Source organism: Apodemus sylvaticus, chromosome 3 (genome assembly GCF_947179515.1).
Source record: "Apodemus sylvaticus chromosome 3, mApoSyl1.1, whole genome shotgun sequence".
NCBI classification, from domain to species: Eukaryota; Metazoa; Chordata; class Mammalia; order Rodentia; family Muridae; genus Apodemus; species Apodemus sylvaticus.
In genome coordinates, this window is record NC_067474.1 from 25,305,979 (window position 1) to 25,332,087 (window position 26,109).

Sequence of the window (26,109 nt, forward strand, 5' to 3'; positions counted from 1 at the left end):
TGTGTTTTGGTGGATATCTTTGCAAAGTGGGAAGTATATCTCAAACTAGTTGGCACTCAGGCATCAATTCACTAATGTAGTGTTCCATAATTCTCACTTCCAGAAAGAAAACAGATATTTACACGCTTTGGTTTCATAAATAGCTTAGACATGGTGAACCATCCTTATCCTTTGGGAAACAAGGACTCTGAAATCTTGTTCGTGGGTATTGGCCAGGAGCCCACCTTGTAAGTGTGTCTTTGTAGAGACAGCCATGTGGAACTGGCTGTGTGAACTACTTTGGAGACACTCTGTAAGGAAGTTAACGATGTACTGTGGGTAATTGTGTCACTTTGAGTTACTGTTGGTTCTAAAGAATATTATGATAATATTCTAGAAGCCCCAGTTTAAGCAGTGAAATGATTAAATAACTTATTTTAGGGTCTGGAGTGATAGCTCATTGCTTAATAGTACTTGTCCTCTTCGAGAGGTCCTGGGTTTGGTTCTCAGCACTCAAATAGTGGCTTATAGCTGTGAGCTACTCCAGTTCCAGAGGGTCTAGTGCCCTCTTCTGGCCTATGTGGGTACTGTACACACATGGTGCACAGACACATGCAAGCAAAACACCCACAACATAAGGTAAAAATTAATCTTAAAAATTTAAAGTCATCCTGAGTGAGGTGACCCAATCACAAAAGAACACACATGGTATATGCACTCACTGATAAGCGGATATTAGCCCAGAAGCTCAGAATACCCAAGAAATAATTCACATATCAAATGATGCCCAAGAAAAAGAAAGGAGAGGCCCCTGGTCCTGGAAAGGCTCAGTGTAGCAGTGTAGGGGATTGCCATGACGGGGAAGAGGGAGGGGTTGATTGGGAAACATGGGGAGGGAAGAGGGCTTATAGGACTTTAGGGGAGGGGGGATCCAGGAAATCCTTTGAAATGTAAACAAGGAATATATCTAATAAAAAAAAGAAAAAATGTTTATAACTCAAAAAAAATTTAAAGTCAATTTTAGTTTTTGATAAATGTAAATTCTGACCTTTCAGTAATATTTTAATAGTTTACAGAAGCCATTTAGTGACTACACATGTGAAATTCAGACTTTCAAATTTAAGAAAGTAAAATACTTTCTTAACTCAAACTTACCAAATGTACATTAAACTAAACTTTGTTAAAGTCCTTCCCATTTCAAAATTTTTGGGAATTTTTTTTTTCTGAAACTCTTCAGATATCATTTCTAAAAAACTGATTTTAGAAGAGCTTAGCTAGGCATGGTGGCATATTATAATCCCAGTATTTGTGAAGTAGAGGCAGGAGAATTGCCACATGTTTGAGACTAACCTTGCCTGCATAGTATCAGGCCAGCCTGGGTTTACAGTGTCTTACTATGTTTTTAAAAAGAAAAATAATAGTAAAAGTTATCAGTAACCTTTAGGTCTGTTTTATAAAAGTGGGTACTTTTAACTGCTCTCTTCTTAAAATTACATATACTAGGGGCAGGAGAACTGACCCAACATTTAATAGCACATCCCATCTTTGCAGTGAACCAGTTTGAGTCCCAGCACCCACATGTATATACTTAGAGAGGTACACATACATATACATAATTAATAAAAATAAATCTTTTAAAAATGTTTTATATACTAAGATATATAGTTCTAGGCCTGGTAGGTGGCTCAGTAAATGAAGGCATTTGCCATTAAACCTGGTAGCCTCAATTTGATCCCCAGAAACACACACTCTCTCTCTCTCTCTCTCTCTCTTTCTCTCTCTTTACAAGAGAAATAGTTCTGAAGCCAGAACCCTGTGACTGACTCCAGACTCTAGTAGTCCCATCAGGTTGGGCTGAGGCAGAAGGATTGCCATGAATTAGAAGTTAGCCTGCACTGCATAGTGAGTTTTAGGACAACCTGAGACCGTGACTCAAAATACAAGAGTAGATTTGGTATTGAGGGGAAAAATTTAAAAAATTAATTCAGTGTTTAGTAATAACTCCTTACATGCTGCAATTTATAATTTGTAGTTTTTCTCTGGTGATACTAACTCATACCATAGAGTAATACTAAGTCCTTACATTCCCTGGATACACTAATTCACACAGTCTGGTACTCTATAAGTAGAGTGAGACCATAGAGGAAAAGGAGTATTTGGTAGGTGACTTAGAAACAAGTATCAGAATTACTCATGATTAAGTAAAAACAAGAAAACCTGTCCTTAGTCATTTCTTGAGGGTCTGTTGAATATCCACAACTTTGACTTTGATATGACACCACAGAAAAGATGGTCCTCACATTGTAGTAATTATTTCCATTTCTGTGAAAACCTGTAATTACAGGTGTTGAGGTGTTTACTTTCTGCAGTCCTGTGGTCTGAGGAGGAGAGGAGTGCTTTACACCTACCTGACCCATGTCACTTGGCTTCCACAGGTATCTGCACAGCCATCACTTCCTGGAGTTGGTTACCTTGCTTCTGTCGGTTCCACTAACAAGCGCCCATCCGGGTGTGCTGCAAGCCGCAAAGGATGTTTTAAAGTTTCTTGCACAGTCACAAAAGGGCCTTCTCTTTTTTATGTCAGAATATGAAGCAACAAACTTGTTGATTCGAGCTCTGTGCCACCTTTATGATCAAGATGAAGAGGAAGGCCTTCAGTCTGATGGAGTAGATGATGCTTTTGCCTTGTGGCTGCAGGACTCAACCCAGACTCTGCAGTGCATCACAGAGCTGTTCAGCCATTTCCAGCGCTGTACAGCCAGTGAAGAGACGGACCATTCCGACCTCCTGGGCACTCTCCACAATCTTTATTTGATTACTTTTAATCCTGTGGGAAGATCAGCTGTTGGCCATGTTTTCAGCCTTGACAAAAACCTTCAAAGTCTCATTACTCTAATGGAGTACTATTCCAAAGAAGCCCTAGGGTAATTTTCTACTTTTTAAAATCTCAATTACATTAGGAATCTAGGTCACTCATGGGCCAGTTTCTTTACAAAGAAGTCTCTTTGCCATGGATATATGTAATGAGTTTATGTATGTATGTATGTATGATGTATGTATGTATGTATGTATGTGTATCTTAAGATCTATCTGCATGCATAAATCTATATGTCTTTTGTCATAACTTGCTAGTTAAGAGTTAAGAATTATAGGAATCTGCATTGTGTCTGGTTAGCAGTGCAGTGAACTTTTCCCAGCTTCTTTGAGTTCCTCCTGGTTTTGAGAAAGGTTACAAGTACAGTACCCCTCTGTCTTATAGAGAAGGAAATCTTAAAGCCCAGAAGTGTATACTCTTAGTGTTCTGCCCGCACTCTGTTACTGTCTGCTCTCTAAACCATTCACGGTGCTCTGATTTTGGATTGCTTTGGGTGAGTGCGGGGAATTGAGGGAGATAATGATGCTAAAGAACTGCCCAGAAGGGCAGAGGATTTTAGCATGTGAGAAGAGAGACTTAACTCTCTTCCTTGCTTATGTCATGGAAATCCAGACAAGATAGGCACATTCAGGGTGGTATGGCTGTACTGTCATACAAAATAGTAACACAGGCAATCAGTAAGTAAGTTCGGGATGGGGTGACTCCTAGTCATCATGGAAGGCGAGCTATGGTGGCTTCTGCCTAGCTCTAGTGTCCAGTGATTCTGTGGTGGAAGACTGATGATCACATTTGCTCCTCATTCTCAAGGGTAGATGAGGGGAGGGTCAGTGAGCATACTTCCGAATACTCTTGGTTAATGAAGTATGCTTGTGGGCATTTCATTGTTCATTTGTTCTTGTTAATTTTTCTTCCCACTGTAATGTTTACGAGTTTGTTTTTATATCAGTTGTCTTTCCTTACCTATCAAAAATACTTCGATTGCTTGAGTATTGTGGAGTGTACCTGTAAATTTGAGGGCAGCTTGTTCTACACAAGACCCCTTCTCAAGGATTAACTAGGCATGGGAGAAATACATCTGAGTATTACATGCCTGTAATCCCAGTACTTGGAAGGCTGAGGCAGGAGGATTGTGAATTTGAATTCATTGTTAAATTCTTTGGTACATAGTGAGTGTCAGGCTAGTACCTACAAGCTTTTTTTCTTGTCTTTATTGTGTAAACAATGGAAGATCTCTTCACATAGTATTTTCATCATATTAAGTATTCCAAGTAGTGTGGACTTGACTGAAAGCGGATGGGAAGCTGCACACGCCATGTGACACTGTGCCTGCCACTTTACAAGGCAGGCACCAGTGACCCCGTGACTGGGGTCTGTAGGGTCCTGGGACTAGTGTTCATAGAGACTGAGGGAAGGCTGTTACTGATACTCTTTTCAGGGGAATTGACAGGGAAGTGTAAAATCTGATTCTTTATTTTCAAGAAGTTAGGTGGTGTTGATAATGTTGGATTGTAAATTTCCTCGATCTCTTTAAAATAACATAGAAAAAAATGTTTAAAATTATTCCTGAAAAGTTACTTTCATACCCCACATTTAAAAACCTTATTTTATTTCAGTGATTCCAAGTCTAAGAAGTCAGTAGCTTATAATTATGCATGCATACTTATTTTGGTGGTGGTTCAGTCTTCCAGTGATGTCCAGATGCTAGAACAGCACGCGGCATCTCTCTTGAAGCTTTGCAAAGCAGATGAGAATAATGCTAAATTGCAAGGTATGGTATCTGGAGTTATTTTTAACATTTGTGATACATGAAGAGAAAAGACTGAATTCTCATGACTATTGTGTTGTCATATTTGTGTGTGTGTGCATGTGTGTGGGGGTCGTTTGTGTGCAGTGTGTCTTGAGGATAGAAGACATCAGATGTTTTTCTTGACTGTCCACTTTAGTTTTTGAGACAAGGGCTCTCACTGAACCTGAAGTTTGCTATTTTTAACTAGTTTGGCTGGGTAGCAAGCCTCTTAGATACATCTGTCTGCTACAGCAGTGCGGTGTTAAGTGTGAGACATCTGTATACGCATGCCTAGCTGCATTCGTGACAGGATCTGAACTGAGAGCACAGCAGGCACCTTGCCCATTGAGCCATCTCTACAACCCATTTTGATTTTCTTGAGTTGCCTTTTAGGAAGAGAGTTTATAAAACTTAAGGTCTCATAAAGTGTTTTAGAATATAAATGAAAAGGTTTGAAAGTGCCTTCCTTTTCCTGGAAAATCCTGAAAAATAGCAGTCTTGTTAATCAGGATAGATAGGCAGTGATCATGGACAGGAGAACCTGTGAGGAGTTTTTAGTTTCTTTTTGCTTTTGAGTGTTTGGTACACTTAGATCTTTACACTAACTTAAAAGCTGCCAATTAACACATTATACTACTTTAAAAAGTAGTTAATTTTAAAATGACAAGTTAAGAAATTGAGAAAATGGGCTGGAGAGATGGCTCAGCGGGTAAGAACACTAACTGCTCTTCCGAAGGTCCTGAGTTCAAATCCCAGCAACCACATGGTGGCTCACAACCATCCGTAATGAAATCAGATGCCCTCTTCTGGTGTGTCTGAAGACAGCTACAGTGTACTTACATATAACAATAAATAAATACATCTTTAAAAAAAAAAAAAAGAAAGAAAGAAATTGAGAAAATCAGGCTAGTGACACAGTTCAATGTTTAGGTACTTCTCTAGCACGTTTGACAACACAGGTTTTACATAGCCCAGAATCTTATATATACACAAAAACAAAAGTAAAATAAGTATTCTTTGTGGTGGGGGTTGCAGGCAGTAAAGATAGGTAAATAAATGCTGCATTATATTAGTTTATAATCATATTTATAAATCGCTTTACAGTTTTCATTGACTATTGCAATAAATTTATTTTAATTAGGGAGCTTGGATAAGCATTTAAATATGTAAAGAAAATGAGATACGTAGTAGGCTAGCCGTCAGTATTCTTTGAATCAACATAGTAGGGTTCCATTTTCATTTAAAATTATTTTATTTTAGAATTATATACATAAGGTGGGCATGTTGGCACACCCCTGTAATCCTACCAGGTACAGGGTCGGAACAGGAAGACCATGAGCTTGAAGCTAAGGTAGGGGTATAACTTGAGACTTATCTGAAAAAAACAAAAATAATTAGATGCCAGAGATTATCTGTTTTTAAAGTCTAGATGATTGAAATGATTATAGATGTGGTATTTTCTTTTGGGGAAAAAGTTTTGTTATAAATATTTCTATTTAAAAATATAGATTATTCTTTTTATTTTTAAGAACTTGGCAAGTGGCTTGAACCTCTGAAAAACCTCAGATTTGAAATTAACTGCATCCCAAATCTAATTGAATATATCAAACAGGTAAGTAAAAAGTTAGAGGGCTTTGATTGTTGTGAAATTGTGATGACACTGAAGCTACCCTCTAGGTAGTGGAGAAACCACAGCCTTGATTGATCTGTGTGATAGTCGTATAATCTTTGATGTGTGGATGTAGGTAATCTTGTTCGTGGATGCACATGCATGTCCTCTGTTTAAATTATTTACTACTGCATGTTTGGAGGTCAGAGCACAGCTTGTGGGAGTCGGCTCGCTCTTCTGCCGTGTGGAGTCCAGGGATGGCACTCAAGCCTTCAGGCTTGGTGGAGAGCACTTTGACCTGCTGAGTGTCTCCTAGGTCCTGAAAAACCTTTAAAGTTAAATGCTAGTAGTATTCTAATTTTAATTAACGAAATAATTTAACTCAGAATATTTAGGTGGAAATTGATATAGTCAGTTTCAGATAAATTCCAGTGTGAACCAGTTCTCTCTGTTGTTAATTTTGGATAGTGACAACTGTTGTTGACATCTGTAAAATCTATAAACTATAATTTAATAGTATATTAACTTATAATCTATAAGTAATATTCAAAAATTCATGTATATTTCATAATGAAAAAATTAATTTATCCATAATTGATCTTGGAAGTTGCTTCCCCCCACTATTTTTTCTTACTTGATCCAGTATATAGCATAGCAAGATGGGCTGAAGGCACACGTATGAACATGTTACACTACATCAGTGTAGACTGAATTATATTCTTTTTTTTTTTTAAAGATTTATTTATTATATGTAAGTACACTGTAGCTGTCTTCAGACACCAGAAGAGGGCATCAGATCTCTTTATGGATGGTTGTGAGCCACCATGTGGATGCTGGGATTTGAACTCATAACCTTTGGAAGAACAGTCAGTGCTCTTACCCGCTGGGCCATCTCTCCAGCCCCCTGAATTATATTCTAATCCTATATGTAACAGCTGTGATTTTTTTTTTTTGTATGTGAGAGAAGTCACCTTGATTTTGTAGCATATTATTAAAGTAATTTATATATATTGACCAATTTGTTGCTCTTTTGAAGTCAAAGAAAAGTATTTTTTAGGGCTATCTGCTTTAGATTTTTTTTGTCTTGGTGATTCCCTTGACTTTTCATTCAGTGTCTCTTAAGAATATTTCTGTTTATTTGTTTGGGTTTTTGTTTTTTGTTTTTTGTTTTCATTTTTGTTTTTCCTTTTTCTTTTATAGACAAGGTCTCACTGCCAGTGCTGGCCTGTAACTCACTATGTAGACCAGGCTGACCTATACATGCTGTGTAAATCAGGTTGGCTTATAACTCACTATGTAGACCAGGCAAGTCTGGAACTCACCAAGATTGGCCTGCCTCTGCCTCCTGAATGCTGAGATTAAAGGCAGCCTGGGCTACATGAGATCCTGTCTCAAAAAAGAGTGAAAAGAGAAGAAAAGACATTGAACTATATATAGTCTATAACTAAAAATTTTAAATTGAATGTGGTGGTATGGTGGTGAATGCTTGTAATCTTAGCACTGGGGTGTCTGAGGCAGAAGGATTGAGGTTTGAAGCCCGCAGAGACTGCATTGGAGAACACTGCCTCAAAAACAGACCTGTGCCAGGGAGGAAGTTGGCAGAGTGCTTGCCTAGAATGCACAAAGCCCAGTTTCTGTTCCCTGTCCCACATGAGCGGGGGATGGTGGTCCCCACTGTAAGGATCAGGGTTCTACCATCAGCTGGACGGTGAGTTTGAGGTCAGCCTGGGCCACATGGCCATTTATCTCAAAAAACCAAAACAACAGAATGAAGTTTTGATTTCCTCATAAACCTTGTATTTATCTCTATTAGGGGGGAGGGGAGTTGGTTTGAGGTAGGATCTGGTTCTAGAACTTAGGCTGGTCTCTACCTCCTAAGTGCTAAGATCTCAGTCACGTACTACCATGTCCCGTTCACCCATTAATTTTTACTATATAAATAATTCCTATCCTAAGATACACTAAATATAGTTGAACCAATATTGAACTTGATGGTTTCCTGTTGCTTCAGTAATTTGTAGAACTATAAGAAAAAAGTTGAGGTCAAAGGATAATGCAAAGGGGAAGCATATGGGGGAGAGTGGACTTGTTTGTTTGTTTGCTTGCTTTTAAAGCGTATATCCTGAGACTTAGAAGTTGGAATATTTTAAATCATTAGAATTTTCAAGTTATAAATTTATTTATACTGTTAGCCCGCGAAAGCTATAAAATATAAACAAAACTGGTATTTGGAAACAATCAGGTGTTAAATACAAAAAGTTTTATTTCTTGTACTCTGTCTTTTTGGTTGTCTGCATTTAAAAAAAAATAATTGCTATTTAGTCTGTAAATGTTTAAAGGTTTCCTCTAAGCCTTGAAAGAGGTTTAGTAACCATGGGGCTTTTTAAATACAGTCTGGCACAGTGGCACAAATCTGTAATTCTATCCACTTATGAGGCGGAGGGGGTGGAATTAAAGTTAGAGGCTAATCTAATCTGGGCATCTTAGTGAGACCTGAGGTCAAGACAGAAACAAAACAACAAAAACCCCAAACACAAGCGCTTGCTTGTCAGTTTAGCCATTGCTTCATTTAATATATATAATAATATAAAACGGGGATATAGAAAAGAGTTATTTTAAATTCTTAATACAAAGGCTTTTATTTAATGCTTTGTTTTAGAACTTGAAATATATGAATATGTTATGTTTGATTTTCAATATAATATTGTACAGTACAAAACATGCCTATGATGTTGCTGGAGAGATGGGTTAGCATTAACAACATTGGCTGCTGTTCCAGGGGATCTGACATTCTCACACACACATACATGCAGACAAAACACCAGTGCACATAAAATAAATAAATCATTAAAAAATTTAAAAAAGAATTTTATAAGAAAAAGTGAAATGTACCTAAGGTGAAATAATTCACGGAAGTTTTAGTGCTGGGATTTTTCTTTTCCTCTTTTCTTTTCTTTTCTCTTTTCTCTTTTTTCTTTTCTTTTCTTTTTCTTTTCTTTTCTTTTCTTTTTTCTTTTCCATTTAAAGATTTATTTATTTTATGCATATGAGTACATCATGATTGCTGTCTTCAGACACCCCAGAAGAGGGCACCAGACCCCATTACAGGTGGTGGTGAGCTACCATGTGGTTGCTGGGAATTGGAACTAAAGATCTCTAGAAGAGCAGTCAGTCTCTTTTGTGTGTTCTTTGAGACAGGACAGGATATTGGGTCTAACCCTGGCTGCCTTGAAATTCACTGTGTAACCCAAGGCTGTCCCTAAACTCAGCACTCTCCTCCTTGCTCCTCCAGCCTTCTGAGTGCTGGCACTGCTGGTGTGCAGCACCAAACCCAGCTTTCTCATGCTTAAAACATGCTAGAGAGTGAACAGTGTGCAGCCAAAGCCTTTGTGCTGAGGATCAGACCGAGGGCCTTGCACATGCAAGTACGCACACTACTCTAGAGGCTCAGAGTCTTCACTAACTTAAGCTTGTTTGCTTTTATTTTATTTTTTAAAGAATATTGATAACCTGATGACTGCAGAAGGAGTTGGCCTTACTACTGCCTTACGTGTTCTCTGTAATGTGGCATGCCCACCACCTCCCATAGAAGGTAATGTAATTAATGTACTTTGAATACTTTAAGCCTAGTTAACTATCATTTATTAAATATTCAGAATATTATTGATTGGTTCTTAGCATGTGAGTAATTAATTTTTCTTATTCCTTCCTTATCCTATATAAAGGTCAGCAGAAAGACCTGAAATGGAACCTTGCTGTTATTCAGCTTTTTTCAGCTGAAGGAATGGACACCTTTATTCGGGTTCTGCAAAAATTGAACAGTGTTTTGACGCAGCCTTGGAGGCTGCACGTGAACATGGGGACCACCCTGCACAGAGTTACTACTGTTTCCGTGGCTCGCTGCACGCTCACGCTCCTTAAAGCTATGCTGACGGAGCTCCTGCGAGGCGGATCCTTTGAGTTTAAGGACATGCGTGTCCCTTCAGCACTTGTTACTTTACACATGCTCCTCTGCTCTATCCCTCTCTCAGGCCGATTGGATAGCGATGAGCAGAAAATTCAGAATGATATCATTGATATCTTACTGACTTTTACACAAGGAGTTAATGAGAAGCTCACAATCTCTGAAGAGACTCTGGCCAACAATACTTGGTCTTTAATGTTAAAGGAAGTTCTCTCTTCCATCTTGAAGGTTCCAGAAGGCTTCTTCTCAGGACTCATACTCCTTTCAGAGCTGCTGCCTCTTCCCTTGCCCATGCAGACCACGCAGGTACCACTTCCCTATCACATGCATCTTGTAATGACTGCAGTAGCTCCTTAGAAAAGCCGGGGAGCCGGTCAGATCCGAGCAAGTCTCCGTCCTCCCAAAGACAGAGTCACTGAGTTGGGGGTGAGATGAGACTGGAGCGAGGTGGAAGTGTGGGGTAACGTTTTAAATGCCTTTGTGAAGTGAGTTTTATCACGTTGTTATGTATACTTGTACTTACGTTTTCCTGTTTCTGCAAATCGTTTTTCTCCCCTTACCATGTTTTAGAATTTGCAAATTAGGTTGCTTCACCACTGGACTCTGCTCAACTGACTGCCAACCTGAGAACAATACTTATTTTAGACCTGTTGGATTCAAACAATTGTTTAATTGTAATAGTGTAATAGTGAATTATGTTTTAAGCATGCAGTAAAGGTATTCTTTTTATGACAGTTCTTCCTGAACAGTTTTGCGACTATAATAAATATTAAAAAAATCTATGTACATACACATTATACTTTTTTAACAGGTTATTGAGCCACATGATATATCAGTGGCACTCAACACCCGAAAATTGTGGAGCATGCACCTTCATGTTCACGCAAAGTTGCTCCAAGAGATAGTCCGTTCTTTCTCTGGCACAACCTGCCAGCCCGTTCAGCATGTGTTACGGCGTATTTGTGTTCAGTTGTGTGACCTTGCCTCTCCAACCGCTCTTCTGATCATGAGGACTGTGTTGGATTTGATTGTAGAAGACTTGCAAAGGTATTTTCATTCCACCTTAAGAAGTTTTCCTCAAGTTACTCTTGACACAGATACCCTCTTTTACATAGTTTGGAAACTTGGGTTTAGTAAGCCCAGAAAGCATATGGATATGTAAAAACACACACACACACACACACACACACATGTGTAAATTATTTTCTCTAGAAGGCTTTATCTTCTTATGTCATATCTAAGTCATGTTGAAGATGCTGATGTGGGGCTTTCACTTCACTTTCCTTATAGCATGATGCTTGCCTGTGAGCATGTGCATGCTCACACATGTGTGGTCAGGACTTTACATAGTTGCTCTTTTCTTTCCTTCTGTACATGGATTCTGGGGTTGAATTCAGGCCATTAGGGTTGCCTTTACTTCCTGAGTCACCTTCCTGCCCCAGTTTTGCGGTTTTTAAAAGGTGAAGTATAAACAACTACTCTGACTTGAAGTATATTATTGAAAACCTGAAATTATAAAATTTTACAGTGACTATAAACTTCTGGAAAAAAATCATTATATCAAAGGAGTGAGGTATATGTTTTATACAAGATTTGTGTGAATCGATGTATAGAAAATATTAAATCATGTGCTTAAAATCAAGAAACTTGTTTACTGAACATATTGATTTTATTTCAGCACTTCAGAAGATAAAGAAAAACAGTATACTAGCCAAACCACCAGGTTGCTTGCCCTTCTCGATGCTCTGGCCTCACACAAAGCTTGTAAATTAGCTATTTTGCATCTAATTAATGGAACTATTAAAGGCGATGAAAGATATGCAGAAATATTCCAGGATCTTTTAGCTTTGGTACGGTCTCCTGGGGACAGTGTTATTCGCCAGCAGTGCGTGGAATATGTTACATCCATTTTGCAGTCTCTCTGTGACCAGGTATTCATTGTTTTTATTGTCATTGTTTGTGTTGGTGTGTGCTCAATTGCTTGTCTTGATGTAACTCTTGTCTAGTAATTGTGGTAGTAAATAATGCAGCTTGCTCATGGTATATTACGTTTGGGTTATTTAGGAAGTTTGGTAAGTGGAGGAAAAGCAAACTGTTTTGGTGCATGGTATTTTATTTGACTTAGCTTTTGAGTCTCTGAGTTGTTTTTCCTTCTGTAATGTCATTGCCAACCTGGGTAATAGCTTTTATGCAAAATGTTCGATACTTTTTATGGCTGACTAATACTTACTGTATTACTTTCCTTCCTAATTACATCATTCTGTTTTGTAACTTTGATTTTGGTCGAGTTAATATGTAGGTCTCTTGTAAAGAGAACTTCTTTGTATGGTTAGTCTTTTGTAGCCCCAGTGGGCCTCAAACTTGCTAGATAAGCTGGTCTTTAATTCCTGCTATTCCTCCTTTCATCTCCCAAGTGCTAGGCCTGCAGTGTGTGCCTCCAGGCCTACTTTGCGTGTACAGCGTGAAGCAGCGGAAGTCACTGCAGTGCAGTGTAATCACTGCAGTGCAAGTGATGCTTGTGCTGCTTCCTACAGTGAGCTTTTCTCCTGCTCTCCATCCATGCTGCCGACTTGTTTATAGTTTCGTGAGACAGGGGTTCTACTCCATTGTTGGCATCTTTAGTAACGTTTTTAACTGGTCAGAGTGCTGCTCGCGCCAGCTAGTCGTCAGATGGGTTTTTTTTTTTCTCAGACAATATATTTTTACTAAGCGCCTGTGTTGGCTAATGACAGTGCAGTGTGGTTACCCTGGAGACGCAGAGACGCTTTCGCGTGGGCTTGTTTTCGGAAGTGGTAGATGATAATTGTGGCCGTGGTTGAGAGTTTAAGGCCTCTGTGATTTGTGCTCATTAGGAATCTCTCCCACTGTTGACCCACACTGTTGGCCCTTTGCTACCCTTTTTGCTCAGAGTTCACCGCAGTTTCCTTCTGATGAACATCTGTGTTTACATGCCCCTGAAAGCCCGGGTCACTTCTGTAAATGAGTAGTGGATGTTTCTTTATGTGTAGTTAGCTGTGCTTGCTTAACACTAGAAAACTGGAGTTCTAAAAGTTAAAACTTAGAGGGAGACATTTAACTGGAGATTGTGCCTAAAGTGTGTTTGCTCTGTCCATACTTTTCAATGAAGTTTACATTTCGATAGTGATAAATTTAAGATTTCAGCCAAAAAATTTATTTCTAGAAGCCTCTATAATGTAAAAAGGAGTGTGAATCAGTGAACAATAGACTGATTTAAAGTATTTTACAAACAAACCCATTTTAAGATTGAAACTATGCCCTGCTCAGTTCCTTATAAAGGCCATTCTTTTTCTTTTACTGTAAAGTATAAATGTCAGCGAATTTCATAAAAACATATAATATATTTTGATCAAATCCCCCCACCAGTTCACTCCAGTTCTAACTCTGTCTCCACACCACTGTTATCTCGAAGTTTTGTGTCCTTCCTCCCCTCTTCCTGAGTCCACTTAGTGCCCAGCATATCCACGAGTGTAGGGCCATCTTGCATGGCACGGGCTACATCCCTGAAGGAAACTGGAGGTCCCAGCAGATGACGGCCTGTTCCTGTATACGGTGTGTGCTCAGCCCTGCTCCGCCTCTCCCCTACCCACACTCCCACCATCTTCACGCCCTTTGCCTGCACGCCTGAGTCTGTTGTCTTCACAGCCCGGGCAGTATTGCTAGTGTGCTCCCTAATCCTCTTCCTTAAGACCCCTCTCCTCTCTCCCTACACAGCTCCTTTTAGTTTCATTTACTATATTCACACCCACACTGATGACCTGAAAATGAGAAGCCGGGATCCACCCGAGTGGAAACAGAGCACAAATCATAAAAGTAGCTGATGAGGCTTTGTATGTATGGGCGTGGTTAGGCCAGTGCTTTTCCATCCTTGTCAAAGGCAATGCTAAACTCTTTTCCTTTTGTGCAAATGGAAGATAAATTAAAAAAAAAAACCTTTAAAGGTAAAAAATAGTGTGAAGGAAAATACTGTGTCTAGTTCCTTAGATAGACATTCTTACAATAGTTTATTATAAAAGAAGGGATGTTTTTTATCTTTTGGAATCTATGTTGGGGTAGAATCATAACAATAATTTTAAAATTTTTATTTACTTGTTTGGTTGTTTTGTCTGAATGCATGTCTCTGCACACATGCCTGCCTGCCTGCCTGTGGAGGCCAGAGGAGGGCATCAGGTCTGCTGGGGGGGACTGGAGCGTCCTGGGGCTGTAACCCACGTGTGAAGGCTAGTTAACTGAGCCCTGGTCCTCTGGAAGCACAGCCAGTGCCTGTAACTGCCTAGCTGTCCTGGCCCCCAGCAACATTTTAATGAGACTGTTACTGAGTATTAATTGGTATGTGTTGGGAAATAGCAGTGCTGGTGGTGCTCACTGGACGTGCTCTCCCGCCCCCAGGACATCGCTCTCATTTTGCCAAGCCCGTCGGAAGGGCCCGGCTCCGAGCTTGAGCAGCTGTCCAACTCCCTGCCAAGTAAAGAGCTGATGACTGCGATCTGTGACTGTCTGCTGGCCACCCTCGCCAACTCGGACAGCAGCTACAACTGTCTGCTCACGAGTGTCCGCACCATGATGTTTCTTGCAGAGCACGATTACGGATTGTTTCACTTAAAAAGGTAGGCACTGCAGAATTTAATAGACTATGCCCCACCACTCATTTAGTTAATTCGGACTTAATATGGGAGTTTTGAAGTATGACTTGTTTCGGAGGGAAACTTTTGTTTGTGGCTGAGTCTCATTGGCAGTTAGTAGTGGATTTTACAGTCTTTTCTGTCTGAGTTCTACTTTCTGAGACTTATGAATAGCACTGCTATAAGTCTGCATAAGGATTTCTGTGTGCACCTGAAAACTTGTTTCTTTTGGCTAGGTATCTCAGCGTGCAATTACTGGGTCATGTGATAGGTGGCTGTGTAACAAATCAAAAGCTGCCAAGGTGTTTTTCTAGGTGTATTTCCTGTTTGCTGTCCATCCCTAGTGCATTAGACTCCCGGTGACTCCTCGGCCTCATCAGAACTCACGTCATCCAGTCGTGGTGTTTGTTTATTGAAGTGGAGCCTTCCTGTGTTGCTCAGGTTGGCCTCCGGCTCCTGGGCTTCCGCCCTGCAGTCTCAGCCTCCAAAGGAGTTAAGATGAGAGACATGCCTGCCGCCATGTCCTGTTTTTTTGTTTTGTTTTGTTTTTAATTTTCCTAAAAGACATTCAAATAAAAAATACTAGCTGTAGATTTTTTGTTATCGTTGTTTTGGGTCGTTTGTTTGAGCAAGGGCCTTGTTCTATCTATAGCCCATGGTGGCCAGGAACATGTGATCCTCAGCCTCTGGAATGCTAGGATTATAGCTCAATGTAGACTCCAGTTTTTCGTAGCACATTCGCAAATCTAACTCATTTACTTAAAGTTTTTTGCAGTCCCTAGTAATTGGTCTGATCTAGTTTTGAGTCTTATTTTTTATTCTTATATTTTTCTTTAGGTCTGATTTCGTTCCTATTTGTCATGACTTCTAACTGTGTTACAGAGTTGTCAGGCTGGTCTTTCTTCCCATTATGTTGCTTTACATGCATGTATGTTTTATCCGGTGGTGTCTCACAACCTGACCTATTTATAAATAGTAAATGGGAACACTGCTTGTTTAGTATTAACATCATACTTATTCCATTTGTCTGGTTATGTTGTAGCTTAAAAGACAGTTGAATATTGAAATGGTTTGTCCCTGAAATTCTGTTGAAACTAAGAACCATGTAAGTGTATAGACTAATTATGATCAGGATTTTAGACACCAACAGGGTTTGTTATCCAAAAGTCGTTCTGTGTCAGGGTTGGCAATTTGAACTATAGGCTGAGTCTGGTTTTCTGTAGTAACTACAAATAAAGAGTTGCTGGAATATCATCTGTGCATGTCCAACACCATTTCCCCACCATGCCAGTCTGCAGTAGTTAACGCTGAGCTCTGAAAAGCCCACACAGCCTAAATGTTTACCATCCAGTTCTCAAGCAGGTGGACCTCTGTTTAGGCCTTTGTTTTCCTTTGTCATTCTTTATAATTCTTAAGTTAGCTTTCCCAGGTTAGTCCCTGAGATAGCGCTAGCCCTGTATGTTAGGGAAACCTTTACATCATGAAAAGAAATTTAAATAGGGAACTAGTAAGTTGCTTGTGATAGGTTTTGAAAGTTTATTGTTTGAGAGAAGTTTTTTAGCAAATGCCAGGCATGGGGATTCATTCTGTAATCCTAGCAGCTGGGAAACTGAGGCAAGAGGATTGTGAATTTGAGGTGAGCCTGCTCTGCAGAGTGAGAACTTGCCCCACCCCACACCCCACCCCTGAAAAAAGAAAAAGGAAAAAATAATGTGATTGAAGAATAAAATGAAGTGATATTTTTTTAAAGTTAAATTTGTGAACAGAGACATCTAAGTATATCTTTATGTTTTTCAAAATGGTAAAATAAATTTTCTGAACTTAAGTTATTTTTCATACTAATCTTATATATTTAAACTTTTTGATGTATTACCTTTTGTTGTTGTTGTTTTGTTTTGTCTTAGTTCCTTTTGAGACAGAAGCTCATTTTGAAGCCCTGGTTAGCCTAGCACAGTGGTTCTCAACCTGTGGGTCTCGACTCCTTTGAGGGTTAAGGTTAAACAACACTTTCACAGCTGTCACAGATGAGATCTTCTACATTACGGTTCATAACTGGAGCAAAATTACAGTTATAACATAGCTATCCGGAGGTCATCATAAGATAAAGAACTGAATTAGAGGGTTGCGGCCTGAGGAAGGTTGAGAACCACTGGCTCAGTGAGCACTTTCCTCATTTCTGCCTCTAGGCACTGGGAGCACAGGCGTGCAGTACCAAGCCTGGCTTATTTTCCTTATAGTTCACATGCGTCTGTTGTCTTAATTTCAGTTCCTTAAGGAAGAACAGTAGTGCTCTGCACAGCTTGCTGAAGCGAGTGGTCAGCACCTTCAGTAAGGACACTGGCGAGCTTGCGTCGGCCTCTCTGGAGTTCATGAGACAGATCCTCAACTCTGATGCAATGGTTAGTGTACACTTACTGTTTTTATTTGATTTCTTTAAAACATTACCGATTACTTCAATTAAAAATATATCTTGGAACTTAAGAGTGATGCCCTTTTCATCTCCCTATAAAGTGGAATGTGCCTGAAAGACAGAACAGCTGTTTTTTGTGCATGCTTGTTCAAATCTGATTAAGACCCTTCTGTAGTGGTCCATATTCCAGAAGCCATTAATAAGCCTGTCTTAGAAGTCAGGACCCCATGTGCTGGCATGCTCCTTTAACCCAGCACTCGCCTGCTCTACAGAGAGAGTTCCAGGACAGCCAGGGCTACACAGAGAAACCCTGTCTTGAAAAACAAACAAAACATTAAAAAAAGAGGGAGAAAGACTTGAGGTTAAATAAGTTTGACAGTGTTACACCTCCCCAAAATTTATTATACACATTATTAGAAACTGGAGTTCTTACATATTTTTATTGTAGAATAATCCAGCCTTTCATAAAAAAGATTGACTAGGGTGTGTGTGTGTGGGTGTGTCTGTGCATGTGCCCGTATATACTTTTCAACACTAGTTTAAGAAATTCTTGTCATGGGGGCTGGAGAGCTGGCTCAGTGGTTAAGAGCATAGGCTGCTTTTCCAGAAGATGCCAGCTCAGCTCCTAGCCCCCACATGTCAGGGCACCACTGTCTGTAGCTTCAGCTCCAGGTAATCTGATACCGTCACACAGATGTACATGGAGGCAAAACACCACTGCACATAAAAGAAAAATAAAAACTAATTCAGCTGATACTTCAGAGTAAAGTCTAGAGAAATTTGTAAAGGATCTTTTTATTGCAGGGTTATAAAATAAAAGATTTTATGAGAAAGTGTAAACATAGTAGTTATTGTGTATGTAATTTATAAGAATTTTTTGGTAACCCATCCTGTCTGACATTGTCCTCCAATTTTGTTGTCAAAGTCTTTGCTGTTTTTGGTGGTCCATTCTTCTGAGTGACATGAGTTCAGGGCTAGCTCAGTCTGTTTACATAGTGAGTTCCAGGCAAGCCAGGGTTACATGATTATGTGTCTATGTTGTGAAAGGTTTTTGAATTTTGCCAAATGTTGTATGGGATTCTATTGTGATAACCACATGAGTTTTCTCTGGATTAAGAGGATTGGGTTTTGGTTATTGAACCAGCATTGTTTTCCTGGGATTAGTCCAGTTTGAGTCCTTTTATGTATGGATTCCTTTTACGGATCCAATTTGTTTTATTTAGTAATGACTTTTTATGTATGCATTCATAAGGGATCTTGGTACGTAACTGTCTTTTTTGGTAATGTTTTTTGCTTCATTGAGTAAGCTTTCATTCTTTTAGGTTTTAGAAGTTTGTGAAGTGTGTGTGTGTGTGTGTGTGTGTGTGTGTGTGTTTGAGACAGGGTTTCTCTATTGCCCTGACTGTCCTGAAACTCAGTGTAGACAAGGCTGGCCTCAAACTCAAAGAGATCTGCCTGGCTCTGCCTCCCAAGTGCAGGGATTACAGGCGTGTGCCGCCACTGCTTGACATAGATTATTAATTGTTTAATGAAGCCATTTGCAGACTGGGCTTTTCCTTGTGGGAAAGCTCTGTTTTGCTCTGTTGTGAGAAATGGAATGAGTCACAGATTGATGTCAGCCCTGTGCTGGGGCCTCGCTTCTCCTCTCTGTATTGCTCCAGTGTTAGAGAACGATCTGCTGACAGGAGCCCCGATTCTCTTTAAAAATACTAACTTAATTAAGTCCATTCAGATCATTCTAAGTTTCTTTTTTCATCCTTTTCTGGTGGCATATAATTGTTATTTGTATTTTCTTATGAACTGTAAAATTACTGGTAAACTGCCTGCCTTCCCCCGATTTAGTAAACTGAGTTGTCCCTCTGCATGGTGCTTGCTGCTGGACCTGGGGCCTCTTGCTGGACAGGGCCCTGCCTCTGCTTCTTCCAGTGTTCCTTTCTTTCTCTTTTTTTTCTTTTCCTAAGTCTGGCTAAATGTTTGTCAGTTTTGTTGATCTTTAAAATTTTGTTTTCTAAAGTTGTAGTTAATCTGATTTACCCATGGTCCCAACAGCAGATAGTTTCAGAAATAAATAATTTGTATGTTTTGGAATGAGCTCCGTTTTGTGAGTGTGGTGAAATCTCCCGTCTTGCACATGAGTCACCCTGCGTCCAGCCAGTGTACACATGAGAACTCTTTACCATTTAGTCATTCAGTAGCCATGTGGGTAACAGGTAGATTGGCCTTAATGCTACCACTGTATGTGCATCTCATTGTGATTTTCTTTCTTTTTTTTTTTAAGATTTATTTATTATTATATCTAAGTATACTGTAGCTGTCTTCAGACACACCAGAAGAGGGCATCAGATCTCTTTAGGGATGGTTGTGAGCCACCATGTGGTTGCTGGGATTTGAACTCAGGACCTTCGGACGAGTAGTCAGTACTCTTAACTGGTGAGCCATCTCTCCAGCCCTCGTTGTGATTTTCATACTTGGAGTTTGGTAATTCCTTGGAAATGTCATAAATTTGGGAAGCATTCAGCCTTATCTCCTCAGATATTCTGATTCATTCCTCCTCTTTTAAAACTCTTAAAATGTTGGGGCTACACTGACTGCTCTTGCAGAGGTCCTGATACATGGTGGCTCACAACCATCTACAATGGAATCAGTGCCCTCTTCTGGTATGTCTGAACACAGCGACAGTATATTTACATAAAACAAATAGATAAATCTTTTTTAAAAAATTAAAAATGCCCTGTGGAAGTTAGGGGACCAGTTTTGGGATTCCCTTCTGTCCTTGTACCCTGTGGGTCCCTGGGGCTGATGCTTGGTTTGCTGTGGCCTTCTTCACCCTGAGACCTTCCTCACGGGTGTCCTTTGGAATGCTTAATTTAGTGCTTAGATGATTTGATGGTGTGTCATGATCTCTGAGGCTGTTTGTGGCGATTTGTTCTTTTTTGTATTCTTCTTTTTAAGTTTTTGTGTGTATGTTGCTGGAGACTGAGCTCAGGTCAGACCTAGAACTTCCTAGGCAAGTGTTCTACCACTGAACTACGTTCTTTCTACCTTTTGTAGTTTGATGTCATTGAACTGTCTAGGCTGTCCGTGAACTTGCCATGTAACTCAACTGCCTTAAACTTGCTATCTTCTTGTCTCTGCCCCCTAGTAGCTTGGATTATAAATGTTGTTACACTTGGCTTGTATTACATAACTTAATAGGTAAATTGACAGATGAAATTTATGATGACTACACACATAAATTTAATAAAAAGCCTATTTTCCTGAAACCACACAGGAGTTTAGTTTGAAAACCCTTAAGAATTGTTACTACTTACCATCATATTGTAAATTTGACCCTCTCTCTACCCACTCCTCCAGAGTGGCCCCTGAGACAGAGTTTCTCTGTGTAGCCCTGACTGTCCTGGAACACATTCCATAGACCAGGCTGGCCTTGAATTCACAGAGATTCGCCTGCTTCTGTCTCCCATGTGCTGGGTTTAAAGGTGTGCATCACCACCGCTCAGCTATTGATCCTAGTAGTTTTCTAAGACTACTTTTAATTAAAAGCAAATAGGCTAAAATGTAAGTATTGTGTTTTGTTTACAAACTTTCTAGGGTCTGAGAATGCAGCTTAGTGGTGGAGCATTTGCCTAGTGTGTATAGAACCCTGGGTTTGATCTCACTGCAAATAGACCAACAAATAAGCAAACTGTTTTGGTCGGGTTGGGTTCTTAGAGATGTATAGAATCTTTCAGTTTATATACTGTTCGTTTAGAGGATAGACTGAATAGAACCTTGACTCCTTCAGTACAGGGTTTGAACTTGTTTTATCTTTTTCCCTAAGAACACATGGATTAGATAATCCACCTTTCAGCATTCAGTAGTAGAACTCTAGAGCCAGTGGTTTGTGGTTTCTCGTTAAAGCCTGTGCCCTTACTTCCTCAGCCTAGTGTTCTCTGAAAAGAGCAAGTGCTTCGCCAGGCTCAATGTCTGACTGAGACTGGCTTGGAGTCCTAGCAATTGGAAAATGGAGGCAGGAGAACCATTTCGAGGCCAGCAGCAAGTTTGAGGCCACTCTGGACTACATGAGAACTTTTTTTTTTAAAGAAGAATACTCATTTTGCTTTTGACATTTGAGGATTTATAGGACAAATGTTATGAATTCCAAACAAAATTGTAAATGTTTGTGCTAATTAAAAATACTCCATCGTGAGGGTTGGAGAGATCCGTGGTTAAGAGTGCATCCCTCCATTGCAGAGGCCCTGGTTCCCAGCACCCACACAGGCAGCTTAGAACTGCCTGGGACCCCAGCTTAGGGGATCTGACACCCTCTTCTGGTCCTCACAGGTTCCTGCACACACGTGGTCTACCTAAACTTAGGAAAACTCAACACAAACGCATTAAATTCAGCTTTAGGATTGGTAGTGACACTTTTATTTTGGGGTTTTGTTCCTGGTAGAGCATAGTTCATTTGGAGTCATTTAAAACAAGAAATGTTGGACCTGCAACTACTCTTTGTCATGTACACGACTCTGTAACATGCATCTTTTTGTGTGTTTATGATATATATGATTTGGAGGTGGGTGGGGGGGAAGTGGCTCAAGACAGGGTTTCTCTGTGTAGCCCTGGCTATCCTGGAATTCACTCTGTAGACCAGGCTGGCCTTGAACTCAGAAATCCGCCTGCCTCTGCCTCCCAAGTGCTGAGATTAAAGGTGTGTGCCACCACTGCTCAGAATACATATGATTTTAAAGTAGAAAATAGCTGTATTTCTGGGTCGCAGGTCTTACATATGATAGTTGCTGTTCTCACTGCCTCTCTTATCTTCAGAGATGTAACTCAGCTTCCTGCAGTTCTTTGTCCTTGTCGGCATCGTCTTGCTGTCCTACATGCCAGTTATCTGACTGCCAGTGCAAGGGTTTGCTATTAAATAGATATGTTTTGAAAAATATGTTAGTAATTTAAATGTGTTTTCCTGTTTATTTTATTAATCTACTGAGAACATTTTCACTTTCAGTAAACTAAGTCCTTTTTAAAATTAGAGTTTGTTGATTTGTAAGAGTTACAGCGTTGAGGGGAACATCAAAGCAAATGGCTGAAATAGATAAATACATTTAGAAGCATCTTTGTAGATTTCTCTGTTCTCAAATTTAACCTGTGTGTGACATTTACAGGGCTGTTGTGGAGACGATAGTGGTCTCATGGAGGTAGAGGGCGCTCACCCACCCCGGACGATGAGTATTAACGCTGCGGAGTTAAAACAGCTCCTACAGAGCAAAGAAGAGAGTCCGGAGAGTCTGTTCCTTGAACTAGAGAAGCTTGTTTTGGTAAAAAGAAAACTAGAAAAAAATAGTACTAAATCATCGATCCTTCTCAGTGTGACTAATTCCACTTTCCATGGTGACCTTTTGAAATGAGAGCACCCTTAGCTGGGTGACTCTTGGGATTAATAACTCGGGGAGCACTTCTCCATCCTGTTGTGAATCTCAAGGGTAAACAAAGGACGTTTTGTTTGAACTGTTTATTTTTGACTGCAGGATGCCTCTGCTGCCATCGTTTAGAAATAAGATGACAGTGGTTTTGATGCTTGTTTTATTTTAATATGTTTATTGTTAAGTCGGTGACTCTGGATGGTGTTCCGGAGTTTCACTGTGTAATTCTACCTCTCTTGCCTCTGTCAGTAGATAAGGCTTAAGTGCTCAGGTTGTTTGCTGGCATTTTCTCATTGCTTATGTCTGCGTCTAGGAGCATTCAAAGGATGACGATACCCTGGAGTCCTTGTTGGATAATGTGATTGGCCTGAAGCAGATGCTGGAGTCATCTGGTGATCCTTTGCCTCTCAGTGACCAGGATGTAGAGCCAGTACTGTCAGCTCCAGAGTCTCTCCAGAATCTATTTAACAACAGGTAACATAACCAGGATTTGAGTTCAAGTGGAGAGCATTTAAATAAAGGCTGCTAGAGTCTAATTGGGTCAGCCAAGTGTTTGCATTTAAAGAATGAGATAGTAAAAATTCCAAAGTCTGCAGACTATCTATAGCCTCTTTCATATTTTATAGTTTTTGTTTATTTTGCTTTTTAAGAAAAACTTTAAAATGACACATCTATGCCTGAATAAAAGCAGGCCGGCAGACCAAGATCAACTGACCCAAGCTTTGAGAACATAAAACTTCTTTTTTTGTGGTTGTTCCTTTGATTAGATTCGGCTGGTTTAGAATCTGTGATCCTCCTGCCTTAGCCTTCTGACTGCTAGAATGATGGGTGTGAACCATGATACTGAACTGAGGGTTATCTGTCTCTTGACCTTTAGAGTATTATAGCCTTATTGACCATCTAACATGACACAATTAGTTTCTGTATTTAGAAGTTAAATATTAGCAGTTTCTGTTCAAATTGGTACAGGGCTATCAACCTGCATTTTTGGAAATAAATCAGGCTCTGTTTGATTTACCAAGAGCCCCAAGCCTGTTAGAGTTGGATTTTTTAAATTTTTATTTATTCTCGTATACAATGCATTCTCCAGCCCCCCCCCCCCCACCAGATCCTTTCCAACCTCCCCTCTTCCCCAGATTCACAGTAACTCCTCCTCCTGCCAGAAAAGAGCAGGCCTCCCAGGGACATTAGCCAAGTATGCCACGATATACAATAAGACCAGGCCCAAACCCTCACATCAAGGCCGGGTGAGGTAGCCCAGTAGGAGGAAAGGGCCCAAAAGCAGTCAGGAGAGTCAGAAACAACCTCACTTCTACTGTCAGGACCGCCCCCCACCCCCAACAAGCCAGCACCCATGTATACACGGGACGACCCAGGGCAGACCCACAGAGCCTCTTGTGTAAGTGCTGCTTCAGTCCCTGTGAGCCCCCGTGAGCCCTGCTTAGTTGACCTGGAGGGGTTCTGCAGACCATGCTCTTGCGGTTTCCTATGTCTCCCTGGCTCCTGCAATTTCTCCTCCTCCTCTTCCTTGAGGTTCCTGAGCTCCAAGGGGATAGACTCAGTGGAAAACTCCAACCTGGCCATACTTTCCAGTTAATGTTCGGCTCTGGGTCTCTGTACCTGCTCCCGTCAGTGGCCAGAGGCAGCCTCCCTGAAGACTAGACCAGGCACTGATCTGTGGGGTAGCACAGCATCATCAGCAATCATTTCATTGGTCTCCCCAGCCCCACAGGGTTTAGGTTTTGAAGCTTTGGTTTTTAAGGATATCTGATTCTGGAATAGCTTTTTGAATGATTAAGGGCTAATCCTTTTAATACTCTGGAGGATAATTTTAATTATTTTACTTAGACAAGCCCAAATAATTTAATTTGGGATTCTGCTTTTGACCAAATATTTTTTCCATATTCTAGGACTGCGTATGTGTTGGCTGATGTCATGGATGATCAGTTGAAATCTATGTGGTTTACTCCATTTCAGGCTGAAGAGATCGATACAGATCTGGATTTGGTATAAAAGATTTTATGACTTACTTTTAGAAAAAGTTGATAATTTCTGTTGTCTTCTTTGTGTGTTGATAACATTCTAACAGTTTATATAATGTACACTTAAGGTCCATTTGAGGACAAATTCATGTTATCTCTGACAGTCACTCACTTTATTGAAATCTAGAACTCATCATTTTTATACTATTCATTTCACTTCAATATAGGTACTAATTTGTATTTTGAGATTATGACGAGGGAAACATGAGATTCTTGAATATGTCTTCTGGAGCACATGGTTTCTTTATGCTGCTGGATAAAACACAGAATAACATGTCTGACAAGACTGTGGCTCTGCACTGGGTGCTAGGAGAGGAATGGTGTGGCCTCTGCCCTGGAAGCGGTAGTTGATGCTCTTAAGCATAGTGCTGTGAAGGTTTGTTAGTGTAAACGTGGGCTGCTGTGTGCTTCTCAGAGCTGTGCTGCTGCAGTTGATGGTGGCCACTTTATACTGTTCCTGTGTATTACCTGCTTCCTTTATCAAAGAAATCTATTGGGTATATTCTCTTGTCCAAAGGATACTAGTGTTCTTCATGAGTAATGAAACAGAAACCGGAAGGATGGGTTCTTTTGTATTTAAGATGTGTTTAGTGTATTAAGAGCTACTTTTCCTTTAAGGAAAATACACATACACACACAGTATAACTAACATTGCATTAAAGAATTTTTGCAGAGAAGGTTCCACCTTATGTTCGTTCGTACATTGCCTTTACCATGTGCTAGGTAGGATATCACATCAACAGGATAAAAAAAATATAAAATACTTGGATGACCTTGTATTATCCCATTAATCTTGAGAGTGTCTGCTTCCCAGGCTGACGTGACTCATTCATTACTCTGGTCCTGCAGGCAATTATTATGCTTTTCTTTTTAATACCAAAAAAATGTATAAAAATAAAAACTTGAAAAGGCAAAAAAAAAATTAGAATTTTACTATAAAGTTTTTAGTGATTCATTAGAACTCTGCTGTCCAGTAAACTCTATAGAGATGGACATGCTCTATGCTTTTCCTCCTTTGGTACAGTAGCCAGTAGCTTTGTGTGACTCTTGGAAAATTAAAATTTAGGTAGTGTAACACTGAATTTTGGTTAGGCATGATGGCCTATACCTGTAATCTCAGTCCTAAGAAATCAGAGGCAGAGAATATCAGTGAGTTCAAGGCCAGTCTGATCTACGTAGTGAGTTCCAAGCTATCATAAGAACCTCTCTCTTAACAATAAGCACTGAATTTGATTGAGTCTTAACTACTATAAATTTAAAAACTACTACATAGGAGTTGGAGAGACTCAACAGCCGAGTACTTGATGCTCTTGTAGAGGACTTAGCTTTAGTTCCTAGCACTTACATAGCATCTCACACCTACCAGTAACTCCAGTTCTCAGGAATCTGATGCCCT

The 26,109-nt window shown here is 40.0% G+C and overlaps 1 protein-coding gene and 1 pseudogene across 2 annotated transcripts in view; one reads left to right on the forward strand and one right to left on the reverse strand.

Moving 5' to 3' along the window:
• Window positions 1-26,109, forward strand: part of Virma (vir like m6A methyltransferase associated) — a 60,689-nt gene that overhangs the window by 29,414 nt on the left and 5,166 nt on the right. For both annotated transcript variants that reach the window (XM_052176082.1, XM_052176081.1), the window contains exons 9-20: window positions 2,415-2,903; window positions 4,468-4,622; window positions 6,170-6,252; window positions 9,748-9,841; window positions 9,975-10,519; window positions 11,025-11,260; window positions 11,892-12,144; window positions 14,621-14,838; window positions 17,120-17,252; window positions 22,414-22,566; window positions 22,985-23,145; window positions 24,582-24,678. In XM_052176082.1, the coding sequence (XP_052032042.1) occupies window positions 2,415-2,903; window positions 4,468-4,622; window positions 6,170-6,252; window positions 9,748-9,841; window positions 9,975-10,519; window positions 11,025-11,260; window positions 11,892-12,144; window positions 14,621-14,838; window positions 17,120-17,252; window positions 22,414-22,566; window positions 22,985-23,145; window positions 24,582-24,678 (2,617 nt within the window). The remainder of the gene's footprint in view (window positions 1-2,414; window positions 2,904-4,467; window positions 4,623-6,169; window positions 6,253-9,747; window positions 9,842-9,974; window positions 10,520-11,024; window positions 11,261-11,891; window positions 12,145-14,620; window positions 14,839-17,119; window positions 17,253-22,413; window positions 22,567-22,984; window positions 23,146-24,581; window positions 24,679-26,109) is intronic.
• On the reverse strand, window positions 14,023-14,141 carry LOC127682003 (uncharacterized; annotated as a pseudogene).